Here is a 25,870-nt window from a genome sequence, read left to right as displayed (position 1 = left end):
TCGACGTTAACGATGATGTTGGAGTGACTCGCTTTAACGAAGCAGACCGGACAAATTAGCGCATGAAAAAAAGAGACCGGAAACAGGTTGTGTATTACATAGATAAATATATGTAAGTAAATACATTCAGACACTCATCAGCGTGTTTACATCTGCAGACAGGATTCACAAATAAACCACCAGTTTACAGACAGGCAGCATGAAGACTTTAAACTTGGGCACTGGGATTACATCACCACCCCCCACAGACCTTCCTGTTCCTACTGGAACTGTCCGACAACTTAATCCCTGCGGTTCACTTACGTAACGCACGCCGTGCTCAGTCGGGGGGGCAGCTGTGGCGTTTCAGGGCGTTTCAGGGCTTCCACCACACAGTCTTTGGTCATTCTCATATTTCAGCCCATCTCCATTGTGGATGTTGCCCAGTTACTCAGCAGTTTCATCTCATCTGAAATAGTTTAGCCCGAATATTTGTGGGTTATTTGTGCTCCGAACACCTGAGCGAGTGTCATGAAGGATGAATGTTCTCTGCGTGCACCCCCCCCCACAGACGCCTGTGCAGCACGTCCATGCAGGTAATTTACAGGGAGGTCAGAGGGGAACGTTCTCCCTTTCAGCGCTTTGCTCAAGGACACTGCGACGGTGCGGCACATTAACGTTGACCTCTGACCTCTGGTTGATGGGAGCCTTTGGTCACGTGTTTCTATGTGTGCAAATGTAGAACTTAGAGGCCATTGAAAGAGAAATACTTCCTGTGAGATGGGTTTTATGGGCGGGGGGGGGGGGTGATTGGTGCTCCAATTATCGCTTAAAACAGAGTTCTAACTAAAGTCTGGCATATTAATAAGACATCAAACTACAAAGTTGTTGTTTCAACTTTTAAACGCTGCTGATGTTGCCTTGACATCATTAGCATTTCATGCTAAACATGTGAGATTTGGGTATCAGAGTTCTTTCAAGTGAACTTTTAGGCTCAGATGATTAACCTGCTGGTTAATGTTTAGGTGATCGTAAAGGGGGCGGGGTTTGTGAGCTAGGCTACGCCGCGTTGATATCGCCTCATCCAGTTTTACGTGAAGACACCGGTGCTGCCGGAGAGACTTTCACTTGGCACAGAAGCAGAACTGACGTGATAAATCCGTTTAAAAACTCTCGGCGTTTCACATTTAGCGTCACACTTATGGCAGAACAAGGCCACCGGCAGAACACCACTGAAAACCGGACCTGCGTGCAGTAAAGTTAGCAGACATTATTGCTTCGTGACCTACATCACTGTTTGTGCTACTCTTGCGCTACTTGTAATTGCAACATGTGGCCACAGAGGTCGCTGTTCCAGAAAAGTCCCATTATTTTTTAAGAACGTTGCTACTAACGCTAAAACTCACCTTTAAACGTGCTGCTTAAACTCTATTTTCCATCACAGTTAAATCCATATCCTACAGTCTAATGAACTTTGTATAATTTCGGTGTTTTGCCGACGTCGTCTTGACGCACTCACGCTAACGAGCTTCCGAGCGAACTTTTGTGCTGCTGTGCTTTCTTTTAACGCGGCCCGTCCATCCCAGTGGGACCAGTTCAGCATTGCTCCTCCCCCAGTGAGTCTGTGTTCTCCCCGGGGTCTACAGAGGCTGGCGCTCTCATCTTGCCCCGTCCGGGACCAGGAAGCGAACCAGGTCCCGGACCGGGAACGGGCCCTCCGACCACGAGCCCAACTCTGGTGCCGCTGTGGCCGGGGTAGACCTCCACGGCGCTGGAGATGGACTGGAGGGAACGGTCCCGGAAGTAGTGGAAGGCCTCCTGGTCCAGGTAGTTCTGCTCCTCGCGCAGGCCCTGCTCGAACAGCTTCCGCTTGTGTCGGAACTCGATCACCGTCTTGGTGTAGGAGTTGAGGGTGGTGACGGAGGCGGCCATGCAGCAGGTGAAGGAGCCCCAGGCCATGCTGGCAGTACGGAGACACAGAAATATGGTGGCGTTCATTTCCTGACACCACTGGGTCAGTTTATGACGTAAGCAATGAAGAGGGGAGGAGCTTCATCATTCAACTTCCTCTCTGAGCTTTTTAAATAAAGTTAGAGCCAAAAAAGCAAAAGTTCACAGCAGGGTCAAACTTTTATGAGGGTAAGCATGAAAGAAAAAGCTCAGTTTTAAGGAAATAGGGGTGATTAACACGTCCCAGAGTCAAACACCAATAAGGAAACATCCCAAAACATGAAGCACAACTGAACGTGGCCGTGACATCATCACTCTTTATCTGGAAGAACACTGCACCCAAGACTCAGTGTTTCCTGATGCCGTTGGACTGATTTTCTGTTATTATGGGATTTATTCTATCGGCTGCTGTTTGGGTTGTAAACACAACTGTAAACTCTGACAATTCTGGTAAAAGAACTTTTGATTTATGCTGTCTGTTTTGTTTTGAGACCAACTTTTACGACTCCAGAGATTTATTCCTCGAAATCAGCCTGTTTACTGGTTTTACGGCCAAAGTTGAGCAGCAAAGTTTGAGGGAGGCGGTTTAGTTGATCCGAAACTCAGAATACCGCGTTAGAAAGATTTATAAGACGATCAGAAATGACAGATATGGGTTTTACTACAGAAATGTGTTATTATTTATGGCTGGAATTTGAATTTATGGAGGCCAAGCTGCATTCCAGTCAACATAAATCCCACAGATACACAGTGTAGACCGTATTTTGTTCACAGCAGTAACACAGGCCCCATGTAAACTGAAGGAGCAGGAGCACCCCCTACTGTCTGTCCGCGGGTACTGCAACCAAAAGACACGCTCAGAAATACTAAACCCGGGAATTTCATTGGAATTTTTTTTGGTGATGTACCTTGTGTAACGTGTGTATGTGTGTGCGCGCACGTTTGTGAACGTGTGTGAGACTGACCAGAAGGACCAGCCATAGTCCCAGTTGTGGGGCCTCCAGTCCTCAGGACCCAGACTGACGGTGATCTGGAACACCTGAGTGTACATCATGTGGGCCACCATACCCAGAAGGCCTACAACACACACACACACACACACACCACACACACACACACACACACGCACGCACTTTAAAGAAAAAAATGAAGTACTGCCCGTATATGTTATAAAAAAAACTCTATACATAAAGTAAAAATGACAGATTTTTATTTGCTGGGTTCGAAGCAGCTGTGAGCTGAAACTTGTCTCAGCAAGACAGCGTTTCCCGTCGCTAACACGCTGATTTTGCTGATTTAATGTGTTGTTTGAAGGCTCTAATCAACAACACAAAAGTAAATCACCTCCGTTTATAAATCTGAGCACGTTCAGCTATTATAATTGGCCATTTAGCTTTGTCAGTCATAATAATTAAGGAATAAAATACAAGAATATGAGACTGATGATGGAAACAAACCATGAATTGCGTGCCATACGTCAGATAAATGGAAATACATATAAGAGATACTAGCATTGTGCTGCTTGGCTGCTGCTCAGTAGCCTTGAGCAGTGACCATAAAAGAGTTATCAGCTGAGGCTGGATTAGGAGATAAACCCTCTGCTCTTATTCAGTAGGAGGGTTACTGGTGTAAAACGTCCTCTCAGAGGTCCGAGGAGGAGGAGCAGAGGTGGGAAGGAGGGGGGCAGTGTTGAGTGTGGTGATACAGAGCCAACAGCTTGTGTAATAGGTTTAACACGAGTTAAGGGAAAACCAAATCCCTGCACAGCGAGGTCGTCCAGGGGGTGACCTCTGGCCCAGGAGGACCCGTCCGTCGGTCCCTCGCCACCAGCATCACAGTCAGAGCGTGACCAAACATCACAGCAAGGTCCCGAAGACGCAGAGTTGGACAGTTTTGTCCGGCTTACCGGACAAGACGGTGAAGACGGCGGCGAAAGCGTTGAGTTTCAGCCCGTCGATGACGTTGCTGGAGTGGAAAAGCTCGAGACACATGAGGCTGAAGCCGACCACCAGCAGCAGGATATAGAGCACCTCCGACACCACCGACAACCACAAGACGCCTGCAGACACGACACACAGCAGGACTGAAACAAAGACAAATAGTCACTGAAAAGTCCTCTCGTGTCCTCTGTGGCTCATCCGCTGCTTCCAACACAACCCTCCAAAGGTTGTCGGCTGCTTTTTCATTAGATTAACAGCTAAATCGCTGGGTGTTGCCATTAGCTTCCCATCTTTGTGGTTATTTATGTCCTCCGGACGCAAACTCAGGTCAGGGATGGAGAATCTTTGCTCCGTTACTTCGTTTTCCTCTCATTTGCAGGAGGAACGTTTGGATTTTACGTATCTCCTTTGCAGGCGGAACACCTTAAATCCAGGTGAAATATTTGCTCCATTATGACCCACTGAGGGAAGAGGGAAGGGGTGGGGGTGCCTGACTGACAGGCACTGATTGGCTCTTTATCACCTCCACAGAGGCCCTCCGGTCATATAAGAGTGGGAAAAACCCATCAGAGAGGACATTCTGCTGGACGCTGAACAGGTTTTTACAACCCCGCTGTGCTTCTTCACCCTCCATAAATGTGCACATTTTTAAAAGCTGAGAGGAGACGTCACCCTGCCACCGATGCTGCCCTTGGGGCCCACTCTCCCTCTCCCCGCCACATTTATAATTTCCGAAAAGAGAAGCCGCTTCTCTCGAGTCAGGGACGATCACAACGGCGTTAAACAGGATTATCGGCTCTGCTCCTCTCGGCTGTCCAAAATTTCATTCAGACAGATTTAAAGGGAAGGACGGGCTCAACAAGCCGCACATTCCGAAATTTATTCACGAGGTTTTCACGGGGAAACGTTAGACGGCAAACTGGACACCAGTTTGGTGGATGACAGAAGCCTGAAGAGGCTGGAAAATGGCTGTCAACAGCGCTGATGTGACCCAAGTTAAATCCAGACTCAAATGTGAGAGAACGTCAGCGAGCTGCTCCCCAGAGGGAGCTGCAGGAAGCAAAACGGATCCCTCAAATGAAACATTTCATTAATGTTGCTCTGCACATCCACACCGTTTCCTCATTGGGCCACAGAATCAAATCTCAGGCTTTCAAATGCCCCCGAGGAAAAGTCACAACTGTTGACCAAAATCATTTTCTTTTCAGCTCCTTTTTTATTAAATATGCATCCGGGAGGAGAACGAACTTCATCAGACAGTAAATAAAGCAGGTCTTGAGGGACTCAACAGGCAGAACTGATAACAGCTCGGGTGCTGCTCATCAGAGCGAGACTCATCTCAATTAATCGCATCTTTAATTACTAGCGGCGTGTGCGTGCAAGTTTTGGTAAATGTGGCCCGATCTTGTAGAGAATGTCTGCGAGGAGATGCAGATTTGATGACACGCGTCCCCAGGAGGAGCCCGAGGGGCACCAGAGCCGATGAAACTGCTTACTGCTCATATCAGAACCACTCTGATATACTCAGGTAACTTCTGAAGACTTTAATTAATGCTTTATTTCAGTGCTTCAATCAATAATTCAGTGCATCTTAATACGGAATTTGCTCCATGTATGAAAACTTTATAACAAAGTGGTGGTATGAAAAACACGTCAGCGTCTATTGGCTGCCTAGCAAATCATCTAGGTAATGGAACTAAAAATATTAGATTTATAATTTATTTACAGCACTTCTGAAGAAGGAAGACGGTTGAAAACCTTCTTTACTGGGCAGCGCGGCGCTCTGCTCCCTGTAACAACGCTGCTCCGCCTCCAGATGGTATTAACAGATTAAACCATTAAAGCACTTCAATTAAGAACGACCGGCTCTGCACAAGGCCTATAAATACACTTTTTCTATCGCGTTTAAGACACAAATCATAAATTCTGGTTTCCAGGACAAAGCCTGAGCTGAAGTTCTGAGCTGACTGATATGAAAACACGCTTGCATTCGCCTAAAGTTTCCTTTAAATCGAGGAAGCAACAGCCAGAATTCTCTGACTCCTGTTTCCTGCTTCCTGCCCCATTTACGTTTCAACATCTGACTTCGGATCTTGGTGGCCCCCTCAGTGGGAAGTTGGGTGTGAAGGGGGGGGTTTGCTTTTCTTGTGTCTCCTGGAGCCTTTCAGCTAATCTGTTCTGGCCCTGATCCAGGTCTGTGCTGTTTACTCTTCAGAACCAGAACAAGTGAATCAAACAATGACAGGTACACATTTTCTCCAGCACATAGCTGAGAAGTGTGTGTGTGTGCGTGCACGTGTGTGTCTGCACGTCGTACTTCCATGTTCTTCCATGAGGCTGACAAACAGGTCGGGCGCAGCAGCAATTCCTAATGACGGTCATTACTCACCTCTCTCCGACGCCGGGGCGAGATCAATGAAGCTCCGGCAATTCTCACCTGGGGGGTGGAGAGGAGGAGGGAGGGTACAGAGGGATGAAGAGAGGAAAAGAGATGTAGAAAGGTGAAAAACACAAGGTGAAATGAGCTAGGAAGTAAGTAGATGGTGGAATGAGAGGAGGGAGAGGTGGAAAGGATGATTAATGACGAAAAGGAGGAGGAGGAGGAGGATGGAAAACGAGGAGACAAGAGGATAAAACAAGCATTAGTGTCAGTGTGCCAAAATAGGAAAACAAGCTCATAAAACATGGGGTTGGCAGCTACGTCAGTGCTCTGACATAAAAGAACCGCTGAGAAAGTAGTGCTGCGGCGAGTCCCGCTGGGCATTATTCCATAGGAGCGGACGCTAGAATGTTGCGCAATGCGTGGATTTATTTAATAAAAGTGACACTGAATGTTGGATTTTACCACACGCTCAGATGAGTGCAAATGAAATGATCTTTTCTTTCTATTTAACGATTGTAATGCTAATTAGCAAATGCTACACCTGCAGACAATACGTCCAAGCGGTCGCTAGAGGGCGCTTATGCGCTGTGTTCGGACAGGTATTTACATTATGTTTCCATTTTTATACAATTATGTGGATTTATTCTGCAGCAGACCAGCTAGGATATACAAAAAGTGACTCTTGCTGTCATCAATTCTTGTAACTGCAATATAAAATATTATATAATAATACCTAATAGTAGTCTACTCCGTTTACAAATGAGTGCGTTGTGTTAAAGAGTGAGATTAAAAATGTCTATCATTGGAGTTAAAACAGCCAGCAGCACAATGATGTTAAATTTACACATTTATTCATTCCGTTTGACCGATCGGTTCATAAAAGCAGCTTCTCCAGAGAAACCAGGAACGTGGAATCCCGGGAGAACGTGGACAGGAATGACAAATGGAATCCTTCAAACGGCCCAACGTGCATCGTGCGGCTCCCTCAACACGCATCGGTCTGAATTCTGAGGATTCATCACCGAATAAACGAATGTCCACAGGGAGGCCTGCTGCTTCCTGAAGCCCGTGTGTCCACCTTGAGTGCAGCAGGCATATAGATGGAGGTCGCGTCAAAGCCTCGAGGTAACACGCCAGCGGTCATGTGATGTGTGGCCTCATGGGTTCACTTCCCTGGAATTGGATTCAGCCTCTCGCCTTGCTGCTGTTAGCCCCCCAGAACCCAGACGTAGAGCCCACGGACCGTGCTCTGTTTCAAAGTCTGCTGTCAGGACTTAACAAAGCGCTTTAATGATCTGAGGTAAACGACTTGCTCATTAGGCACATTCGTTCTGTCATTCACTGGTTTCTGGAGGGAAACACGGAGCTTTGGCTGCATTTATTGAATAACTTGTTTCCCACCTGATAGTCTGCATTACTGGAGGCAGCGAACAGCTAAATGATCATAGCTCTGACATTAATCAGTGAGGAGTGACTGGTTTTCTGCCACCTGTTGTTTCTGTCCTGCTCCCTGATCTTTGACCATCTGCTGCAGCCACGTCTCCCAGATTCTCGTCCAACTCAAATAAAACGAGCGACAACGGAAAACAACCTCCTTTTCTGGTCCTTCCCGGTGACGGACGCAGACCTGGGTGAGGAGAAACTCTTCCGTGGGGTTCTTTTTGGTTCCCAAGGTTAAAACCAGGGAGGGGGACGATGAGCGTGTTCATGAGAATGTGAGAACGTCCCCATCTAATGACACGCTGATGATGGCCACCAATGTAAAATGTAATTAAAGAGCCAGCGGGTTTGGCTATGACCCGACCACGGCAATGACGCCCCCCCCCCCCAGGTGAGGAAAAGTTCCTTCAAAATACCCTTTTATCCAAAAACTTATCAAGCTCTCAAACCTAAATGAAACTGGTTGATTGTAATCAGACTTCGGGGGGTTTTGAAATGTCATTTTCCTTTATTTTAAGGGTGAAGGTCCCAGCCCTCCCTCATCATCCCCTCAGCCGCGGCCCCGCGGCGTCTTTAATCAGCCATCCGGTGACGTTCGGGGCTAATTGCAGCCGTAATGAGTACGAATGGATTTGTGGAACTAAACTTAAGGTGAGCATCCTCTGATAGCCTGTCTGCATCGTTCACACGGCTCCCAGTTTGGAACATCTAACCCTGAAGACCTTCCATCACTGTTAGAGTCCTGTGACTTCATCCTTGACTTAAACAGAGCGACGAGGTTTGAAGGGAGAGCTGAGGCTCCTTCCAGTGCAGCACTGATGATCTGCTGAGTCTTTCTGCTGCCTGAGCCAGATTACAGTCACGTAATGAAGTCAGTAAGCCTCGGCGGAGTGACCATGACAGCGTATCTTCACGGCCTGTTTTAACCTCCGGCAGGTGGCTTCAGAGCTGCGGGAACGGACTCGGTTAAAACGGCTGCTCGGGCCGGAGCCGCGCTGAGAGAGAAAGGGGCCGTTCTACGCTTCTCCCCTCATCTTTCCAGATGAATTCAAGGTGTTTCGCTCAGCTGGCGGCACCACAGGGAGACCTGGAGCCGCTCGCCAGATGAATGAATCAAGGCTGAATAGGGGCAGTAAAGTTGCAGCGCATCAATCAGCCTGACCTGAACATAGGGGCTGAAAGAAGCCGCTGCCCAGCACAGAAGCTGTGATCCAGCTGCTGCCTGTAGCACGAGGGTAGCTCCACCCAAACTCCTGGTGTTCGTGGGTGTGTGCGTCACCACGTCCCCAACGATCAGGGTGAACGACTGCAAACGAGGCTCCGCTCAGAAACGTTCGTCGGGACTAATTTTGTAATTAAGCTGGCGGGGGGGAAATGCACCAAACTTTCCCATCAATGAAAAGAATCGATCGGGAATATTCAAGGGCTGCTGCCACGCTGATTCGATTTGGGCGGTAACGATCACGAGAGGGTAGGAAGTCGTGCGCCCGCTAGACTAAAGAGCGAAAACATCGGCCCGAGTTTCAGCAGCTTTAAATTACCGATGGAAAACAAATGACAGGAAGAGAGAGAAAAGCTCTCTGATGTGCATTTTTACTTCTCAGCCAACGTTCGTCATGACCTCTGTGGCCCCTCGCTGGGGGCCGTCACCTTAGCCATTTCAGCACCGGGTGAGCAGCTGGACACGCCTTCAGCTTCTCGGAGATCAGACTGGCCGATACTGCTGCCTCCTGAAGGGGGCGCTAAGGCGTCAGTCCTGTTAACAATTAAGCAGCTAACTGGAAAAACTGACTGCAATCATTGATCTCAGCCATCTAATTAATCAACACTTGTACTGACGCTAACATCATTCTGTCAGAAAAGTGAAATTGACAAGAATTCAACTTTTGTGACGATTGTGGAAATTTGTCCCTTTACACTCGAAATTATTCATTCATGTAAATAATTTATGACAGGAAGGTTTGAGCTTGATTCGAAGAAAAGAAAACTGGTTTCTGGAGGAGGAAAAGGCTCAGAAACTGGACATCACGGTGCCAAAGAACTTTGTTACAGTTCATAATGAGTGTTCATCAGAACAGCTTTAACGAAGCAAAACAGGAACCAACATCGTGTCCAAGCTGGAACTGCAGCTTGTGGATTTACGCACAGTTTTGTCTGAGATGTGCGCGTAAAGGGCCGTAAACCAACCACCTAAACCGTCGTTAAACTTACTGAGGCTGATATTTAGTGTGAGTGCTGAGTTTAAAGTCAGAGGTTCTCGGAGTGGTGAGCCCACCTGCCTCATGGATGTTCTCCTCGCAGGAGTACCAGATGCCGGTGTGGAAGCGGCGGAAGAGGAAGCGGTCGTCCCCGGTCTCCCAGCTGTAGTGGACCTTGTTCTGGTCCGTCTCGTTCACGCCGTAGTCGATGCAGTTGTGGCGCCGCTGCTTGCTGCAGTTGGGCTTGGGGACGCGCTGGGTGCCCTCGCACCAGTAGGTGGTGATGAAGGCGGTGGTGGAGAAGAAGAGCGCCACCAGGTTCAGACTCACGGAGAGCAGCGCGCGACATTTCCGCGTCGTCTTCATTGTCTCGCCGCGCGAAACTTCATCCAAGTCGGGGAGCGACCAGGAGCGGCATGGCGCGGCAGAGGCGCGCGGCAGAGGCGCGCGGCGGAGTCGTGAGCGCCTGTCCTTCTCTTCTGCTTGCGCGTGAGTTTTGTCGTCAGAGCCGAGAGACCTGACACGCGCTCGGGACCCTCAGTATATCTCCAGGATCGTGCCTCGCTCTCTATCACGTCCGCAGCCGCCAGGGTGCACGTGTCTCTGGATGGTTGCGGTTCAGCCAACTCTCTCTCTCTCTCTCTCTCTCTCTCTCTCTCTCTCTGTCTCTCTCTCTCTCTGTCTCTCTCCCCCTCTCTCTGTCTCTCTCTCTTTCTCTCCCCCTCTCTCCTCCCTCTCTTTAATCAAAGGTAGAATGTAATGGATTAATTTATTAGCCTACTTTGCCCTTCAGCTCGATCAGAAGCAATGGCCCCTATCTCAGCCTCACTATACACTTCTGCACGTCACAAAACGCATTCCATGACTCAACAATGTGAGCTGTTGCACATCACCACAGTGTAGCTGGTGGAAACAAAAACAACAAAACAACACAAACACAAGTTTGAGGCTTCAGCGCTTCCACTCGATCCTCCATCCACTCGCAAACTTCAGGAGGAACGCAGAGTCGGCGCTCGTATTTCTATCACCAGATGACAGACGTCAGCCTTTTGCATATTTCTTGGCGGAACATGCCACTGCTGATGTTTTTCCAGCTGTGATGAATATGCAGAAGCTGTCTGGTCCTGGATATTGATCAACCACTGCAGAACGTCACGGCGCGTGAAAATCACCTGCGACAAGGCCGAGCCGCCTACTGCACGATCCATCAGCTCAGAGTTTATGGCTCCCACCTCCAGGTCAATACTGTGTGTGTGTGTGTGTGTGTGTGTGTGTGTGTGTGTGTGTGTGTCAACTCAGTGTAATTCAGAGTGACAAAGTATATCAGAAGAGTCAATAAAGCAAATGTGAGAATGTTCTCTGATTTATCGAACATTAGAGGTTCACCCAAAATAATTAAAAAACAACATAACTGAAGACGCTGAAGACTTTGGAGACAGTTTGCGCAACCGAATAAGCCAAATAAGGCGAGTTATATCAAGAGTTGCACATTGTGGTGTCATAAACATTGTTTTTATCGATATTATCTTCACATCAGTTGGAGTGTTTTTGTTGTTCACCTCTGAAAAAGAGCAGTGAATCACTTTTGTCGCAGACTGTTTCAGTTTTCTGATGCTCTGAAACAGACATTGTCTCTCTCTCTCACACACACACACACACACACACACACACACATTATTGGAGTGTTGCCCCTGACAAGATTTCCCTTTGGATAGATGGGACCATCTGTGGTTTCGCCCCAGCTTTTGTTTGCCAGTCGAATTAAATCTCGCACCAGCGAGTATCACGACATCCAAGTTAGCGCAGCTCTCCGCAGCAGCGGGCTGTAACTCGATAGACCCCAGGCGACGCTAACACACACTCTTGGCTACAACAAGGAAAACTTATCTTTGCACACACTCTGGATTCCAAATGTCAGGAGCCACAAACCTCCAGCTTCATTAAATCTCTCTCCTTCAGAGTTTGGAGGAGATTCTCACCACACAGGATTTATTTAAACGCAATATTTCTGCCTGTTTTCTTCCTTCCTGCACGACAAAGATAACATTCTCCCGCGACTTGTGGATGAGAAACTTGACACAACCGGTTGTCCATCTGCCAGAGATGTAAATAAATGAGCAGAGATGGGACAAAGATGTTAAACATGGAACAGATAAAAGGCTTATGGTCTGTTTGTGGAACTAAAGCTACACTCTCCTCCCTGCTTCTGCAGCCTGTTGTCTCCCTTCACTCACTTCTGGAGGAGATTTGTCTCTGTATCGACACATCTGAACATCACCAGCCTTCAGCTTCAGCCTCGGTCTTCCAGCCTCATCCTTGGAATTTGGTTTGAAAATGAGGCGCTGCAGCCAGGACCGTTTCTCCTGGCGAAGTCACGTGGTTATTGTGTGAGAGATGAGCACGAGAGCAGCAGCAGGCGGAGGTCTGCACAAGGTTTCAAAGACAGGAGGCAGACAAGTGACGGATGATCCTGAAGCACCGCGTGGGGAAGGAGAACAACACCGCGCTTTTCTTCTGCTGCATCCAGCTGTTCAAAAGGTTCTGTCCATGTGAAAAGCTACATGAAAATTTCACTTTTCAGCCTTCAAAACGAGCCCACTTCTGTGAAATTTGGAAAACAACCAAATCGTAGCGACGTAAAAGAGATTTTCCACGATTCTCACACAACAGGGGGCGCTGGAGCGTTTCAGATAGACCCTCATTAACTGCACTGCATGAATTAATCAAAGTGTTTACGGCCTCTGCCGTTAGTTCAGGAGTCAGTGATCTAAACTTTTGATTGCTTTTGATCACCTTGTTGGCCTCGCTCACCCTCAGCGTCTGTCCCCAAAATAAAAAAATAAAAACCTGCATATTTGCGTGAAAGTAACCTGAGAATCAATTCCATGCTCAGCAAATTCCTCCTGGTTGTGTTTTTCCAATTAAGTGTGTGGACGGGGGTGCAGAGGGGGGCTGAGGTGTTTACTTTGGCCAGTAAATGACATTTATGCAAATTCATTCAGGATGGATTGCTGACGGAGGTGTGCGCCGCGCCGAGGCCGACGCTTTTACAATCGGATCGCTCCTCTGGTTGCATTAAAGAGGGAGCCAACATGGTGCCAAGTCTTTAAATATGTGCCGCCACGATGTGAATGAAACACACAATTAGCAGTTTAGAGACTTTGGATGAGCTGAAGGCGTCACCTGGCCTCAAAGTCGGTGACCTTTGAAATGTCTCAACATTTTCACTGTTTAAACCGGCGACAGCAGGAAGTAAGCACATGAATAATGCTACATAACCAAAACGAGTTCAGAATGTTGCCACGACGCTTCTCAAAGTAAGACTCCCAGGTTCTGTCTTTCAGCCCCAGCAGGTGAATAAGAATGGAAACCATCACCTGTTTTACGTACAACCAAAGCTGTAAAACATCCCAGGAACCGATGGAAGACTCTCATATTGGTACAGACACGATGAGATGAAACCAACAGTTGTGCTCAGAAGGTGCGTTAATCCTCCCTCTGACCGACCACCGAGTTCCAGAAGCTGCGGCGCGCACATAAAACGTGCTCCCTCCCTGTTTCTGTTGGGTTTCAACACCTACATCCAGTGTGCATGTTTACGTGTGTGTGTGTGTTGGCAGTTAACACCACACCTCACTTTCCCCCCGTATTTCCCCCAGTAAAGAGCTTTGTGCTGACCTGCAGCTCATTATACCCTCTGCTGAACCTCTTCTTCATGCTTCCCTCTCTTAATCTAATGGGACTTGCTGTCTGTCTATCTGTCTCCAGCAGCCAGCCGTATCACGCTCCCTCCAAAATGACTTTCGGAGAGCCAGTGCCAGTTTTCCCATTATCTTCAACTGGTTCTATGCCACAAAATCAAAATATGAACCTTAATAAATATATGTCCAGAGTCAGTGGAGGGCTTCGTCAAGGACAGCTAAATATTAACAATAACCCAACCTGAACTCAAAGCAAATTAGCTTGTCTGATGGAAAACAAGGAAAAAGGATAAAGAATTTGAGGAAGCTGCTTGAATGCAGAAGAGACACAGCAAACACATTTGAAACACAAAACTCAACGCAAAATTGATCATCCATCCACCCAATTTAGAGTCTCCAGTCAACCGAAGGATCGCGTCTTTTGGACAGTGGGAGGAAACTCGAGCGGCAGCGGAAACCCACGCAGGAACCGGAGGAGGACGCAATCGCAAGCGTGGAGAGAAACTCAACCGAGACGTCTCGTCGTGAGGCCGCCGTGCAGACCAGGCTGTGGAATTATTTCAGCTTTAAACCAAAGTTACCAGATTTGTCACAGCCAGACATGAATGTGTGTGATGCAAGTCCCAGCTATCCGTCCAGCTCAATGTACGTCCACCTTCAGTAGGTGGACGGATGCAACAGGCCAGCGGCCGCCTGTAGCTGGAATCACTGAAGTCATGATTTAATTTCACACCTGCTCTCCTGCTTTTACAGGATACAGATGAACACTTTCTCAGCGGGAATGGGGACGTGAAAAGCGTTCGCACCTGCTCCTGCGTCTCGTCTCATCTCATCTTCATCCCGTACGTTTGTTGAGCTGCGTGATGTCCCCGCAGGACCAGTGATGCCAGGGTGGACGCACAGATACAGTGAGTGAACTGGGGACATTCTTTTGGGGTTGTCCTGGAATCACAACCCCAGTCATGAAGGACCAATCAGCTCTAGTGTTGGCGTGACTTTGGAGAGGATGTCGTGTCACAAAACACCTGAAATATCTCCAATTCACTGATGTCTCAAAGGCCGGTGGAACGATAACAGGCAGAGGAGATGCTCAGATTCACTGTTCTGAAGTTTGACTGAAGGTCATTAGATCAGCAAAGGAGTCTCTGGAGACTGAAGCCAGAGGAGCTGCCTGAGCCCAAATTACAGACCCACCTCCTCATTTATTTACTGCTTTTCTCTTTCTGTTTAGTCAGAGATGAATTATTTCTGTCAGTTTTCAGCTGGTCTCGTCAGCTGATGTAAGTCAGCCATCAGCTTTGTTTGATCCTCCGTCCTGATTAATCTTTCGGTGTTCGACGCCCCTTTTGAGGGGAAATAGAGCGGTTTGAGAGGATGTGGAAATAATAAATGGGTGGATTTCAACGGTCAACAGGCTGGGCAGATCGATGCTTCCTGCTGCATAAGAAGAATGAAAAGTGCAAAAAAGTCTAAACTGTGTTAAATCCTCAGAGAGGAAAATGAGAAATTCTCTGTTTTATAAAGAAGGAATGTCAAGTTCAGACAGAAAGTTGAAGTTTGAAAGGAGCTCAGCTGTGAATGATGGCTCCAGGTTCGCAGGGGAGGAGTGAGAACGGAGAAGAGAGGTCGTGCTTCTGTCAGTTCATCACAGTCTAAAATGGTCATTAACCATTTATATGATTACTGATAATATTCTTGCTTTATTTGCCACAAATGGATCAGATTAATTCCAACACTGGAAGCTTGAGTTCACTCTGCTGTGAGCCTCTGCAGCTGAAAACCTTTCTTCAGAAAGCCCAGGCTCATTCATAATCCTTTGAGCTCCAATTGAAATTCACAGGGGCCATTATTTCCCTGGGTTCCCATCCAGTTCTCATTCCCAGTGCTCCACCTGGGGACCCCGCATGAAACCCAGTCGTCCTTCTTCTTTGAAGGCCCTTCAGTCACATGTCAGAGTTAGTCAAGCGTACGGTGCAGCGAGTTATCAAAGAGCTCACCTGTCTGACTCGGCCCACTCTCTCCTGCCACCTGCCTGATCTCTGCGACAGGGAAATGTCCAATTTCAGGGATATTTTACTTTGTAATGAAAGTGTCAAGGGGAATGTGAAAAGGAGAAGATGCACCATAAATCCCTACCCGGGGAAAAGCGGGTGTAGCACGCCACTTTCCGGATGTCTAAAGTCACATCTCAGGTTTTTTGACATGGACGTCCCTTGAACCGGTGGGTCAAACAGGACATCCTGTCAAACAACTCATCTTCAGGGAGATTTCATGAACTAAGAAAGCCAGAATCTATAAGGGGCATTTAGGGATCAGTTCACATCTCCCAAATGAGACTTTTACCCTTTAAAAAAAAAAAAGGATTAACTGATCCATATCAGGCTGCATTAAGCCAAGCGTAAGAGTCAAATTTCATTTTGAACAAACTAAAAAGACATTAAATAACAAATTTGACCACGAGGATTCAACTGAATCCCTTGTGTCATTTAACTGGATGCCAGGGAGCTGCTGGTGTCCAGCTGACCCTGTGACAAGACAGCAGATAAATCTCTGCACTGTAATGATGTAAATCTGACTTTTCTGCTTTTCCAAGTCCACAAGCAGCCCATTGGTCAATTTCAATTACAGCCTTCCTTATCAGCCTTTGGAGGATGGAGGTTCCTGCTGCTGATTGGACGGGACGTGGCTTCGTTAGCCGATGGGGCAGCACTCGCCTTCTTCACGTCTTTATCTTTCTTGTTTGACAGATCAGCTGACTGGAAGCAGCGAGTAAACCCAGAGAATTAAGAAAGCCTGCTTTGCACGAGAGATCAATAGCTCATCTTCAGCTTAATCTGGAGTCTGTGGTTATCTGTGGTCCCTCCTCGCTGCTGCTACTGCTGCTCGTGGGGAAGAAAGCATTGTTTGTATCTGACAAAAATGCTCCAGTGATTTAGGGGCAAACGGTTCTGTCACAGGGATGAATGCACACAGAGGAGAAGCCAGAAGACAAAGCCTGGCCCTCAGATAGCCAGTCACAACTACCACCCTTCCCTGAGATGGAGAAGGTCTGTTTAGATCAGCATGAAGGTTGTAGATAAACATGGAGACCTGGTGCAAGTTCTACCAGACCCATGTTGTTCATGACCCAGACCAAAACTGTCCATGACAGCACAAGAAGGCAGAGCTTGAATAGATTCGTGTCACTAAGCATTCTGTACTTTGTCACTCATTTCCTGCGTTCGAGCATCTTCAAATTTGTTTGGCTAAATTGGACAAGATCCCTGGAAACCTGTCGTGCTGGATGATTATTGACAAGTCTGCGTCTTTGACTTGGGGACAAATGGAGCTGGAGGACTTTTTCTTCCTGGGGTACAAACACAGGCAGAATATCTGATGCTACCTGCAGCACCGACTGTAGCTAACGAAACTTGAGCAACACAAATTAACCCCTGACAACAAAGTTTATCAAACACACACAGCATCAGTGTTGTTCCATCAGGATTACAACTGCTCTGACCGATGTGATTTTTGTCAACGCAAAGAGCTTCATTAACTTTGGAGGCTTTAAGCAGAAAAAGACAATCAATGGATGTCATCGGCCTTCAATGTCGTTCACCTCTCTTCAAGAATCAACAGGAAATTACCTGCCAGGAGAAAAACACAGCCCTGCTGAGAAAGACACACCTTTCATTCACCGAGTGTGTGTGCACATGTGTGTTTTCTTGTCTTGTTACATATTGAGTATTAAAATTCACAATCTACTATCAAAGTGAGGCCGTTTGGGAAGTGAGGATATTTTGGATGGTCCCCAAAAAACTGTTTGATTAGTTTTAGGTTAGGGGCAGGGGCAGGGGCAGGGGCAGCGGTAGGGATAGGGATAGGTGTAGGGACAAGGGCAGGGGTGTGGGATAGGGACAGGGGCAGGGGCAGGCAAGGGAAGGGGTAGGGGTAGGGGCAAGGAAAGGGGTAGGGGTGGGGGTAGGGATAGGGGCAGGGGCAGAAGCAGGGATAGGGATAGCAGCAAGGATAGGGTTAGCTGCAGGGGTGGGGATGGGGCAGGATAGGGATAGGGGTGGGGATAGGGGGGATAGGGGCAGCTGCAGGGGTAGAGGTACTGGTAGGGGTAGGGATGGGGCAGGGGTAGGGATAGAGGTAGGGGCAGGGGCAGGGATAGGGGTAGGGGTAGGTATAGGGGGGGGATAGGGGTAATGGTAGGGATAGGGGCAGGGATGGGGCAGCTGCAGCGGTAGGGTAGGGGTAGAGATAGGGGCAGGGATAGGGGCAGGGGGCAGGGGTAGGGGCAGGGGTAGGGGTAGGTATAGGGGTGGGGATAGGGGTAATGGATAGGGATAGGGGAGGGGAGGGGCAGGGATAGGGGCAGCTGCAGGGGTAGAGGATGTAGGGGTAGGGATGGGGCAGGGGTAGGGGTAGGGAATAGGTAGGGGCAGGGGCAGGATAGGGGTAGGGGTAGGTATAGGGGTGGGGATAGGGGTAATGGTAGGGATAGGGGCAGGGGCAGGGATGGGGCAGGCGTGGTAGGGTAGGGGTAGAGATAGGGCCAGGGGCAGGGGTAGGGGTAGGGGCAAGGAAAGGGGTAGGGGTAGGGGTAGGGATGGGGCAGGGGCAGACAGGATAGGGATAGCAGCAAGGATAGGGTTAGCTGCCGTGTGGGGATGGGGCAGGATAAGGATAGGGGTGGGGATAGGGGTAGGGATAGGGGCAGCTGCAGGGGTAGAGGTACTGGTAGGGTTAGGGATGGCAGGGTTATGGATAGGGTATGGGCAGGGGCAGGGATAGGGGTAGGGGTAGGTATAGGGGGGGGGATGGGGTAATGGTAGGATAGGGGCAGGATGGGGCAGCTGCAGTGGTAGGGTAGGGGTAGAGATAGGGGCAGGGATAGGGGCAGGGGCAGGGGTAGGGGCAAGGGTAGGGGTAGGTATAGGGGTGGGGATAGGGGTAATGGTAGGGATAGGGGCAGGGATAGGGGCAGCTGCAGGGGTAGAGTACTGGTAGGGGTAGGGATGGGGCAGGGGTGGGGTAAGGATATAGGTAGGGGCAGGGGCAGGGATAGGGGTAGGGGTAGGTATAGGGGTGGGGGATAGGGGTAATGGTAGGATAGGGGCAGGGGCAGGGATGGGGCAGGCTGCAGTGGTAGGGTAGGGTGGGATAGGGGCAGGGGCAGGGGGGGTAGGGGCAGGGTAATGCGTAGGCCTATGAGAGCCCTCACAAAGATAGAAGTACAAAGGTGTGAGTATGTTCATTCATTCTTTCACCTTCTCCAGATTACATCCTCCAATGCCACGGGGCAAAATTAATCAAATTATGTGTGAAACAGATGGCCAATGGTTTGGTGACCTCCACTGTGTCTGCAACACAAACACACACATGCGCACTCACACGTTCATCTCAGTTTGTGTGTGCTTTTCTGTGTTATACTGAGTTCCACTCATGTCCAATTTCTCTTTTTGGTCCATATCCTTATCCTAATCATTAATATAGACTTAAATTTAAATTTTACCCTTAAATCTAATCCAAAATGTTTCGTGGCTTTTTAAAGATTCTGAAACTCATGAATCCTGAGGGTGAGGCTGAAACTTTGGGTGAAGATCAGAGACTCACAGACATGCTTCCACCATGTGAGGTGCATGTTGAGGAAATATCAACGTGACAAAGATTAACGATGGAGTCTGGAAACATTCAATACAACCTTTTCATCCCGCTGATGTGGGTCCTTCTGATGTCACTGACCAATGAGGTTACACAGGTCAAAGGTTTCAATGACAAATATGAAAGATGAAAGATGAAAGGTGAGGACAGACAGATGCATTCCTCCCTCCTGGAGGCAGGAGGAGAAAGACATTAGAGTTGCAGTTAAAGAACACAGCTCTTAGTCCTCTCTAGAAGCATGAAACTCATTTGCATTTTTAAGTTCTTGGTTGTGCTTTTAGCCTTAAGTCACAGACGTCTGACTGCTGATAGAGCGTCATTGAGGGTCTTGATTGTCACCGTGGAGCAGACGGACTGATCACGCACGCAGGCCGTCTGTCTGCAGGCGGCGGAGCGGTCGGAGGCAGCGCGTTTGACGCCACACACCAGCAGGAATGTCTGATGTCTTGGACAGGACGGCTGTGGGGAGGCCGGGCTCCAGCAAGGAGGACACAGCAGGGAAAGGTTGCGACCCCTCCTGGTCTTACCTGAGTGACGTGAGTCTCCCCCACCGGGGATTCCGTCACACAGCAGGACGCAAAACACAGCCACAGCCACAACCACAACCGATGCTTCCCCATCGCCTCTGGCGGTTTGATTTCCAGTCGAACAAAGCTGCTGGGACGCCTGACAGGATCATGGGCTGGAATCAAAGTCAAACAGGAAATTTGAAAGGACGTGAATCACATCTCCTGTAAACAAGCAGGCCAAAATCTGCTATAGTGATGGTTTCATTGACAAATGCTTGGATACAACAGCAGCTTTCAGGCAACCCACCAGTTCTGTTCATGCTCATTTGCATTTAGTCTACAAATAAACACTCCCGACGTTTGGATCGTCCTCAGAAGCTGGCAGCAGCGGCGGCGGCGGCGGCGGCCGGGCCAGGGAAAGTGATGGATCTGATGATGTCCTGGATTGTCTTCGCACAGCGGGACGTGTCGTCTCTCTGTCACACGGCCTCAACGCCGAGAAATCCCTCCACATTAATGAAACACCTGCCGAATGAAAGTGTGAGCAGCACGGGTGGTGATTTCTAGGTGAGCTCCTGCAATCGCTCTCACACACACGCACACACACAGACACACACACATGCCTCTGAGGCAGGCAACATCTGGTGACACAGGTGGTGAAGTGCGGCTCCAACCACCTGACTCTCTTTAAGAACCTTTTTATAGATGAAATGAATTACATTATCCCCACAGTCTGGGTGTTCTCATTAAAGCTCTCGGCCTGCGGAGGCACAATATTAAAACACCTGCTGGCTTGGACACCTCGCTACACCTGTGACCTCACAGCCCAGCGACGGGGAGCTCAAACACTCCTCATCAAATGTGTCAATCAAATCCTGTTAAACAAGTCGGGTAAATGACTGATGACATGATGTTTTGGTTGTAATTCCGCTGAAATGAAAGACACGTAAAGCTGCTTTGTTGCAAAGGGGGGAAAAAGCATTTCAATTAACTGTGGTTTGTTTTTTAATGACTGATAAGTCATTAAACAAAAGGTTCATTTTCCTTTGTTCCTGCAAAATTAGGGCCAGAAATGAGTTATTAAAGTAGCAGAGATTCAATTTTCAGCCACAACAATCCCCAAAAATGCTGCCAGTCAGTGGCTGAAATGGACCATCTGAGCACATCTTCTATGAAACACACATGCACACACACACACACACACACACACACACACACACACTGTCATCATGACTGGCATGTGCATGGACGCATGTGTGTGTTCTTCTGATGATCTCCTGGATGAAACGGTTCAGTGGGGCAGCAGGTGTGTCGTTTATTTGGAGTCATGCAATAGAGCTAACATGAATTACGTGTGTGTGTGTGTGCGTGTGTGTGTGTGTGTTGTGATGAGAGCATTGTTGTCAGATGTTGGCACATTTTTCTCCGCCCAATATTCAGGTTCAGCTCCGTTAACGACCCTTCAGCCGACTGAGAAGATGATTTAAGCTGAAGTTTTGTGTGGGACTCCACATCAGATGGTGTCACACCACTGGTGTTGATGGGATGTCGTTCCCAGTAAAGCCTTCAGTATTTTCCCATACATATTGCAGTATGCATGCACTTATTTACAGAATCATACATAATTGGGTGAATTTCAATTAAATGAGTTACTGCGTTTGTTTCTAACATGTTTTTTGGACGGCGGCAGCGTTGCTCACTCTGTCGTCCGTCTCCCAGCAGGAGGACACGTGCTGCATATCACCACAGCTCTAAATCAAAGGGAGTGGATCCCTGGCAGGTCAATTACTTTCTGACCTTGTAAGTTCAAAGTTAAACACATAATAAAGCACAGTGTCCTGACAGCTAACGCGACATGCTTATTGTCAGCAGCTTTTACTGCAGCAGCAGGTGTAGAATCGCGCTCAGTGCAGCTAAAATAAGCTAATATTTATTGAGATAAGAGCAGTTTCCTTTGGACCTGCTCTGCACCTTTGTTTTAAACTATATGAATAAACTAGAATGTAATCATAATCTTAAATCCCTCACACACACACACACACACACACACACACACACACACACACATGCACAGGGCCAATGTAGAGTCGCCAATTAGCCCAAATGTAATTTATTTCTAAAGAAAACCATTTTATGCTAAAATATTATGTAGAATTATTCCACATTTTCTCATTAAGGACCCTGACTTGTTTATTTCCGCTGTTTTCTTCGGTTGCAGCACAGATGGATGAGATGTTATTGGGCAGTCTCGGCTCGATGCCTCCGTCAGGACCAACGTTTGGACGTGATTAGACACAGACTGATGTGAATCTAATTGATAAGGGAGATTTTGTGCTACCGGCTTGTTCATCAGAGTTTCTGTAATCGCACAAACTCCCCGTCTACTCACAGAAAACTGCTCTTTTCCTCTCCTGCTCCTACGGCGTCTCCGGGGCAACGTAGAAATATCAGCAGGAGCCTTCAGCAGCACCGGGAGAGGTTGGGTTGCCTCCCTCAACAGGGTTTCACCTGTTGCATTCTAAACATGTAGGAATGGAAGCATTTTAACTGGTAATCTGTTTAAAGTAATCTGATTTGGTGAGAAGATTTGTGGGAGGAGGAAGGGAGCACACGTGCACACTTGCACGGTCTGGCTGACTCTGCCAGACGCAGTCACCAACACTGATTATTATGTTTTTTCGGGGACGACAGCGTATGATTCGATGTGAACGAGCAAATGTTGAGGTTTGTGCCAGACCTGCTTCTGAACCGGTCGCAGAAATCTGGTCTGCAGCATCTGAGCTCTGCGTCCGTGGCTTCATCAGACAGCAGTTCCTGTGATGCGTTTCCTGCCAGCCGATTGCGCGCCAGCTCGTTAACCAGGTTAACGTTAAAGTTAGCAGCTAGCCGTCGGCGCAACCGCCACCGCTGCCGTCTGCTGTTTGTGGTTCACCTCCAAAAGATCTTAAATTGACAGATGCGTGGGCTTCTCGCTACAATGTTTTCAAACAGCACACACATGCACGTGCACACACACACACACACACACACACACATGGAAGGCGGGCTGAAGATATCCTGGCATCTTGGACTTGGATTAGAAGCCATGACAGAGAGAGAGTGGAGGGCTTATGGTGTCTGCCACCGTTGGGGAGAAGATGAAGGGACAAGGACAGAACGACTGAACGCGTTGGTGTCGACGCCTCCTCCATTACTGGAAAGTAAGAAAAGAGCACGAGCAAACACAGTTCAACGGATCACATAGCAAGTTTTCCGTTTCCCTCTGAGAAGATCAAAATATCACCTTCATAAGTAGTGAAGAGAGAACAAGATGGATGTTTCTGTGTGTGCCTGCAGACCAGCGGGAGGCTCGTTTGACAGCAGCATCAAATGCACCCGGCGCCCTGGCTGGAGCCTCATTTGCATACTTTTCCCAGCTCTCTCCTGCAGAAATCCCATTTCTCTCTCTTCATTAGTTTTAATATCGTGTTTAATAAAAACCCGCCGGTATGACTGAGTTCGTCGAGCGTCGCTACGCTTTCCTACCGCAAACATAAATGTTGTTGTTTGCACGCGCTCGTGTATCCAAGCTGAATTCATTTTCCATGATATTACTGGAGGAGCGTGAAGTTGCGCTGGGCTGCGGGCCTTTCATCACTTTCCATTGTGTTGCATTTTGGGGGGAACCAGCCCGCGTTTCCCTGCAGGGGGTCGCTGGCGAGCGGTGTCTTGGCTTTCCTTGTTCCAGATCAGAAGAGTCATCGGGCTTTAAGCAACATGAAGATGCTCATTATGTAGCGGAGCGGCGAGAGCAGATGACAGAACAAACGAGGCAGGCGGCTTTGTCCTGCAGCACCCCTGCGCCTGCAAAATGTGTGGATTTAATGGGCTTCGCAGGAAACCAGTGCAAGCTGCCGAGCAACGGATCTGGTGTTTGATGAGTCCCCGTCTTCCAGCATGGCCAAAGTACAAATTAAATCGGAATTCCTTTGTTCCAATTTTTCCAATTGGTTTGTGCTGATAAATCTCTACTCAGGGTTTTCCTCTAGATGTTAGGAGTTTCCATTTTAAGTGAATCCCTTTTCTTTTTGAGGTCAACGCTCAGTTATTTTCTGCACATTTTGGTTTCATGTGCTGTGATTCTGCCTCTGATCTGTCAGGACGTTCGAGTGGATTCAACAGATCACGACAGTTCCCATCTTAATCTGGAATAAAATCGAAGCCAACTGTGTTCAATTCCACCTATTAAAGTCATTTACACACTCTTGAAATGAAAATTGCCCGTTAACTGTCAGAGGCTCTTTATCATCAGTAGGGGGAGCAACAGTTCTCCCAGCTTCCATCTGCCACACATTTAGATCTTTATACAAAGGGAAGACACCTCCTTGGATCAGCCCTTCTGCTGAGTTAAATGAGTCCAGAACCACGGTGCCCTCACTCTCCAACAGGGTCTGTTGATCAGAAACAGGGTGAAAGTCTGTGACTGGGTTTCCAGTTTACTGTAGCATCAGATGTCCACAGGAAATGGCAGGAAATGTCTTTATTTCGGGCCAACAGGTGAGGTTTATGATCTAAAGTGCTCACGATTCCTTCAGAAATCCAGAGCAGATGACAAAACTGAGTAGTTTGTGTTGATTTGAGCCTCCTCCTGAAAAATAAACCTCCCCTGCGATATCGGCCTGCCAGACTTTATTAAAGTTTGCCCTCATTTTTCACCTGCCTGTGTTTTTAAGTCTTTCCAGGAGCTGTAAAGAATCTCACCATCAGCTCGATCTGTTTATTTTATTGACTAGCGGAAGCGTTCTGGAAACGCAGTCGGCTCCATGAAGTCACATCACCAGAAAAAAACGACGCAATCTCCCCTTTGAGCAGAGAGGTGAGGCTGGGAAAGTGCTGCTCCACAGCCAATTTCAAAAACCTGCATAGATCATCAGCAGGACAGGAGGCGCCGGAAGACGGATGGTTGCAGGAAGGAACCTTTTTACCGCAGCAATATTTATCATTATGAATACGGGCCAATCAAGTCCTCCGCCATTGTTAGCGTTATTAAAAGATAAACATCGTACCTGTCGCGTTAGTGTTGTCCAAAAACTAGGAAAAACACGGCAGCTTCAACACATGAAAACATCCCACCCATAAGGAAATACACCACTACTCTTTAAAGTTTTCAATCAGAATTCCTTTAAAATAAAATTGTGTTTTCCTTCTGTGGTTTGCGCCAAAATTAGCATGCTAACCTGCTGTAAAATGACATTAAGCAGCGGTAGATCGCCCCCTGGTGGCAGGCTGCAGTAAGGGAAGGGGACCCACCTCCTTTTACTACTATAGAAACTCAAATTTACCTTTAAACGCATGTTTTTATTGAGTCTCTTCTAGTGTTTAAGTGTTTAGTCAAGTGATTGAAGGTGAATTCATTAGCGTGAGGACGCTCTGATGTGCAGCGCTGCAATTTCCTGGAATTACTGCCCCCCGTTGACCTTCGGGTCAAGAGGAGCGAGGGATGTGCTGTCAGATCGATCGCCACCTCTGATTGGTGGACGCTGACATTACATACGTGACATATGTTTGTCTGTCCAGCGAGAGGTCAGAGGTCAGCGGCACCACGGATGAGAGGAGGGAGGAGAGGGCGAGATGGTTGAATGGCCTGAGGAGATGCAGATGAGAAGAGGAACAGCTTTGACCCCAACCAGTGTTTCCAGCAGTCTCCTTCATTCATAACATCAGAATTAAATTAGCTCGCTGACGCCAGAAAGCATGAAATGCGTTATTGATCCGAGTTCGCCTCTGAGACAGAACACATGAGGACAGAACCCAGCGGAGAACCGGTCCGGTGAGGCGGACACATCTAACGTGACCAACAATCACAGCGTGCACGTTCAGCTCGCAGGTTCACAGGATTCATCACAGGCTTTACAACCGGCGAACTGGGAAATCCGACACATTGCTGCCCGGAACCACGGGACTCTGGATCAAACGGACGGCTGTCTTTGTGGCCAAGCATGGTGGTTTTAGAGCAGGAAGGTTCTGGGATTGATTTCCTGTGGGTTCCTCCCACCGTCCCAACCCACGTGTGTCCCGTCCTGGCTGCATTTGCATGATTTATTTCTGGTTGTACTGAAGAAGAAAAAGACAATTATTAGCT

General features: G+C 48.1%; 1 protein-coding gene across 3 annotated transcripts; it reads right to left on the bottom strand.

Moving 5' to 3' along the window:
- Positions 1-87: 87 nt before the first annotated feature.
- Positions 88-10,519, bottom strand: gsg1l (gsg1-like). 3 transcript variants are annotated; one of them, XM_057015283.1, is made up of 5 exons: positions 9,968-10,518; positions 6,259-6,306; positions 3,836-4,012; positions 2,895-3,006; positions 88-1,939 (listed from the first exon to the last, which is right to left on the bottom strand). In XM_057015283.1, exons 1-5 carry the CDS (start codon positions 10,254-10,256, stop codon positions 1,576-1,578), a joined length of 990 nt encoding a protein of 329 aa, XP_056871263.1. In that variant the 5' UTR covers positions 10,257-10,518; the 3' UTR covers positions 88-1,575. The 3 variants fall into 3 exon arrangements, with proteins under 3 accessions (XP_056871263.1, XP_056871264.1, XP_056871265.1); XM_057015284.1 differs by having other exon boundaries at positions 3,836-3,988; positions 9,968-10,511; XM_057015285.1 differs by lacking the exon at positions 3,836-4,012 and having other exon boundaries at positions 9,968-10,519.
- Between the last annotated feature and the right edge of the window lie 15,351 nt (positions 10,520-25,870).

Source organism: Takifugu flavidus, chromosome 18 (assembly GCF_003711565.1).
Source record: "Takifugu flavidus isolate HTHZ2018 chromosome 18, ASM371156v2, whole genome shotgun sequence".
Classification (NCBI taxonomy): Eukaryota; Metazoa; Chordata; class Actinopteri; order Tetraodontiformes; family Tetraodontidae; genus Takifugu; species Takifugu flavidus.
The sequence above is the reverse complement of the archived record's forward strand: the minus strand, read 5'-3'. Positions and strand labels throughout refer to the sequence as shown.

Coding starts and splice junctions, on each gene's coding strand:
- gsg1l (XM_057015283.1), bottom strand. CDS start 10,256: ATGAAGACGACGCGGAAATGTCGCGCGCTGCTCTCCGTGAGTCTGAAC. Junction 4,013..6,258: donor CGCCCCGGCGTCGGAGAGAG/GTGAGTAATGAC, acceptor TCTTTGTTTCAG/TCCTGCTGTGTGTCGTGTCT. Junction 3,007..3,835: donor CGTCTTCACCGTCTTGTCCG/GTAAGCCGGACA, acceptor TGTGTGTTGTAG/GCCTTCTGGGTATGGTGGCC.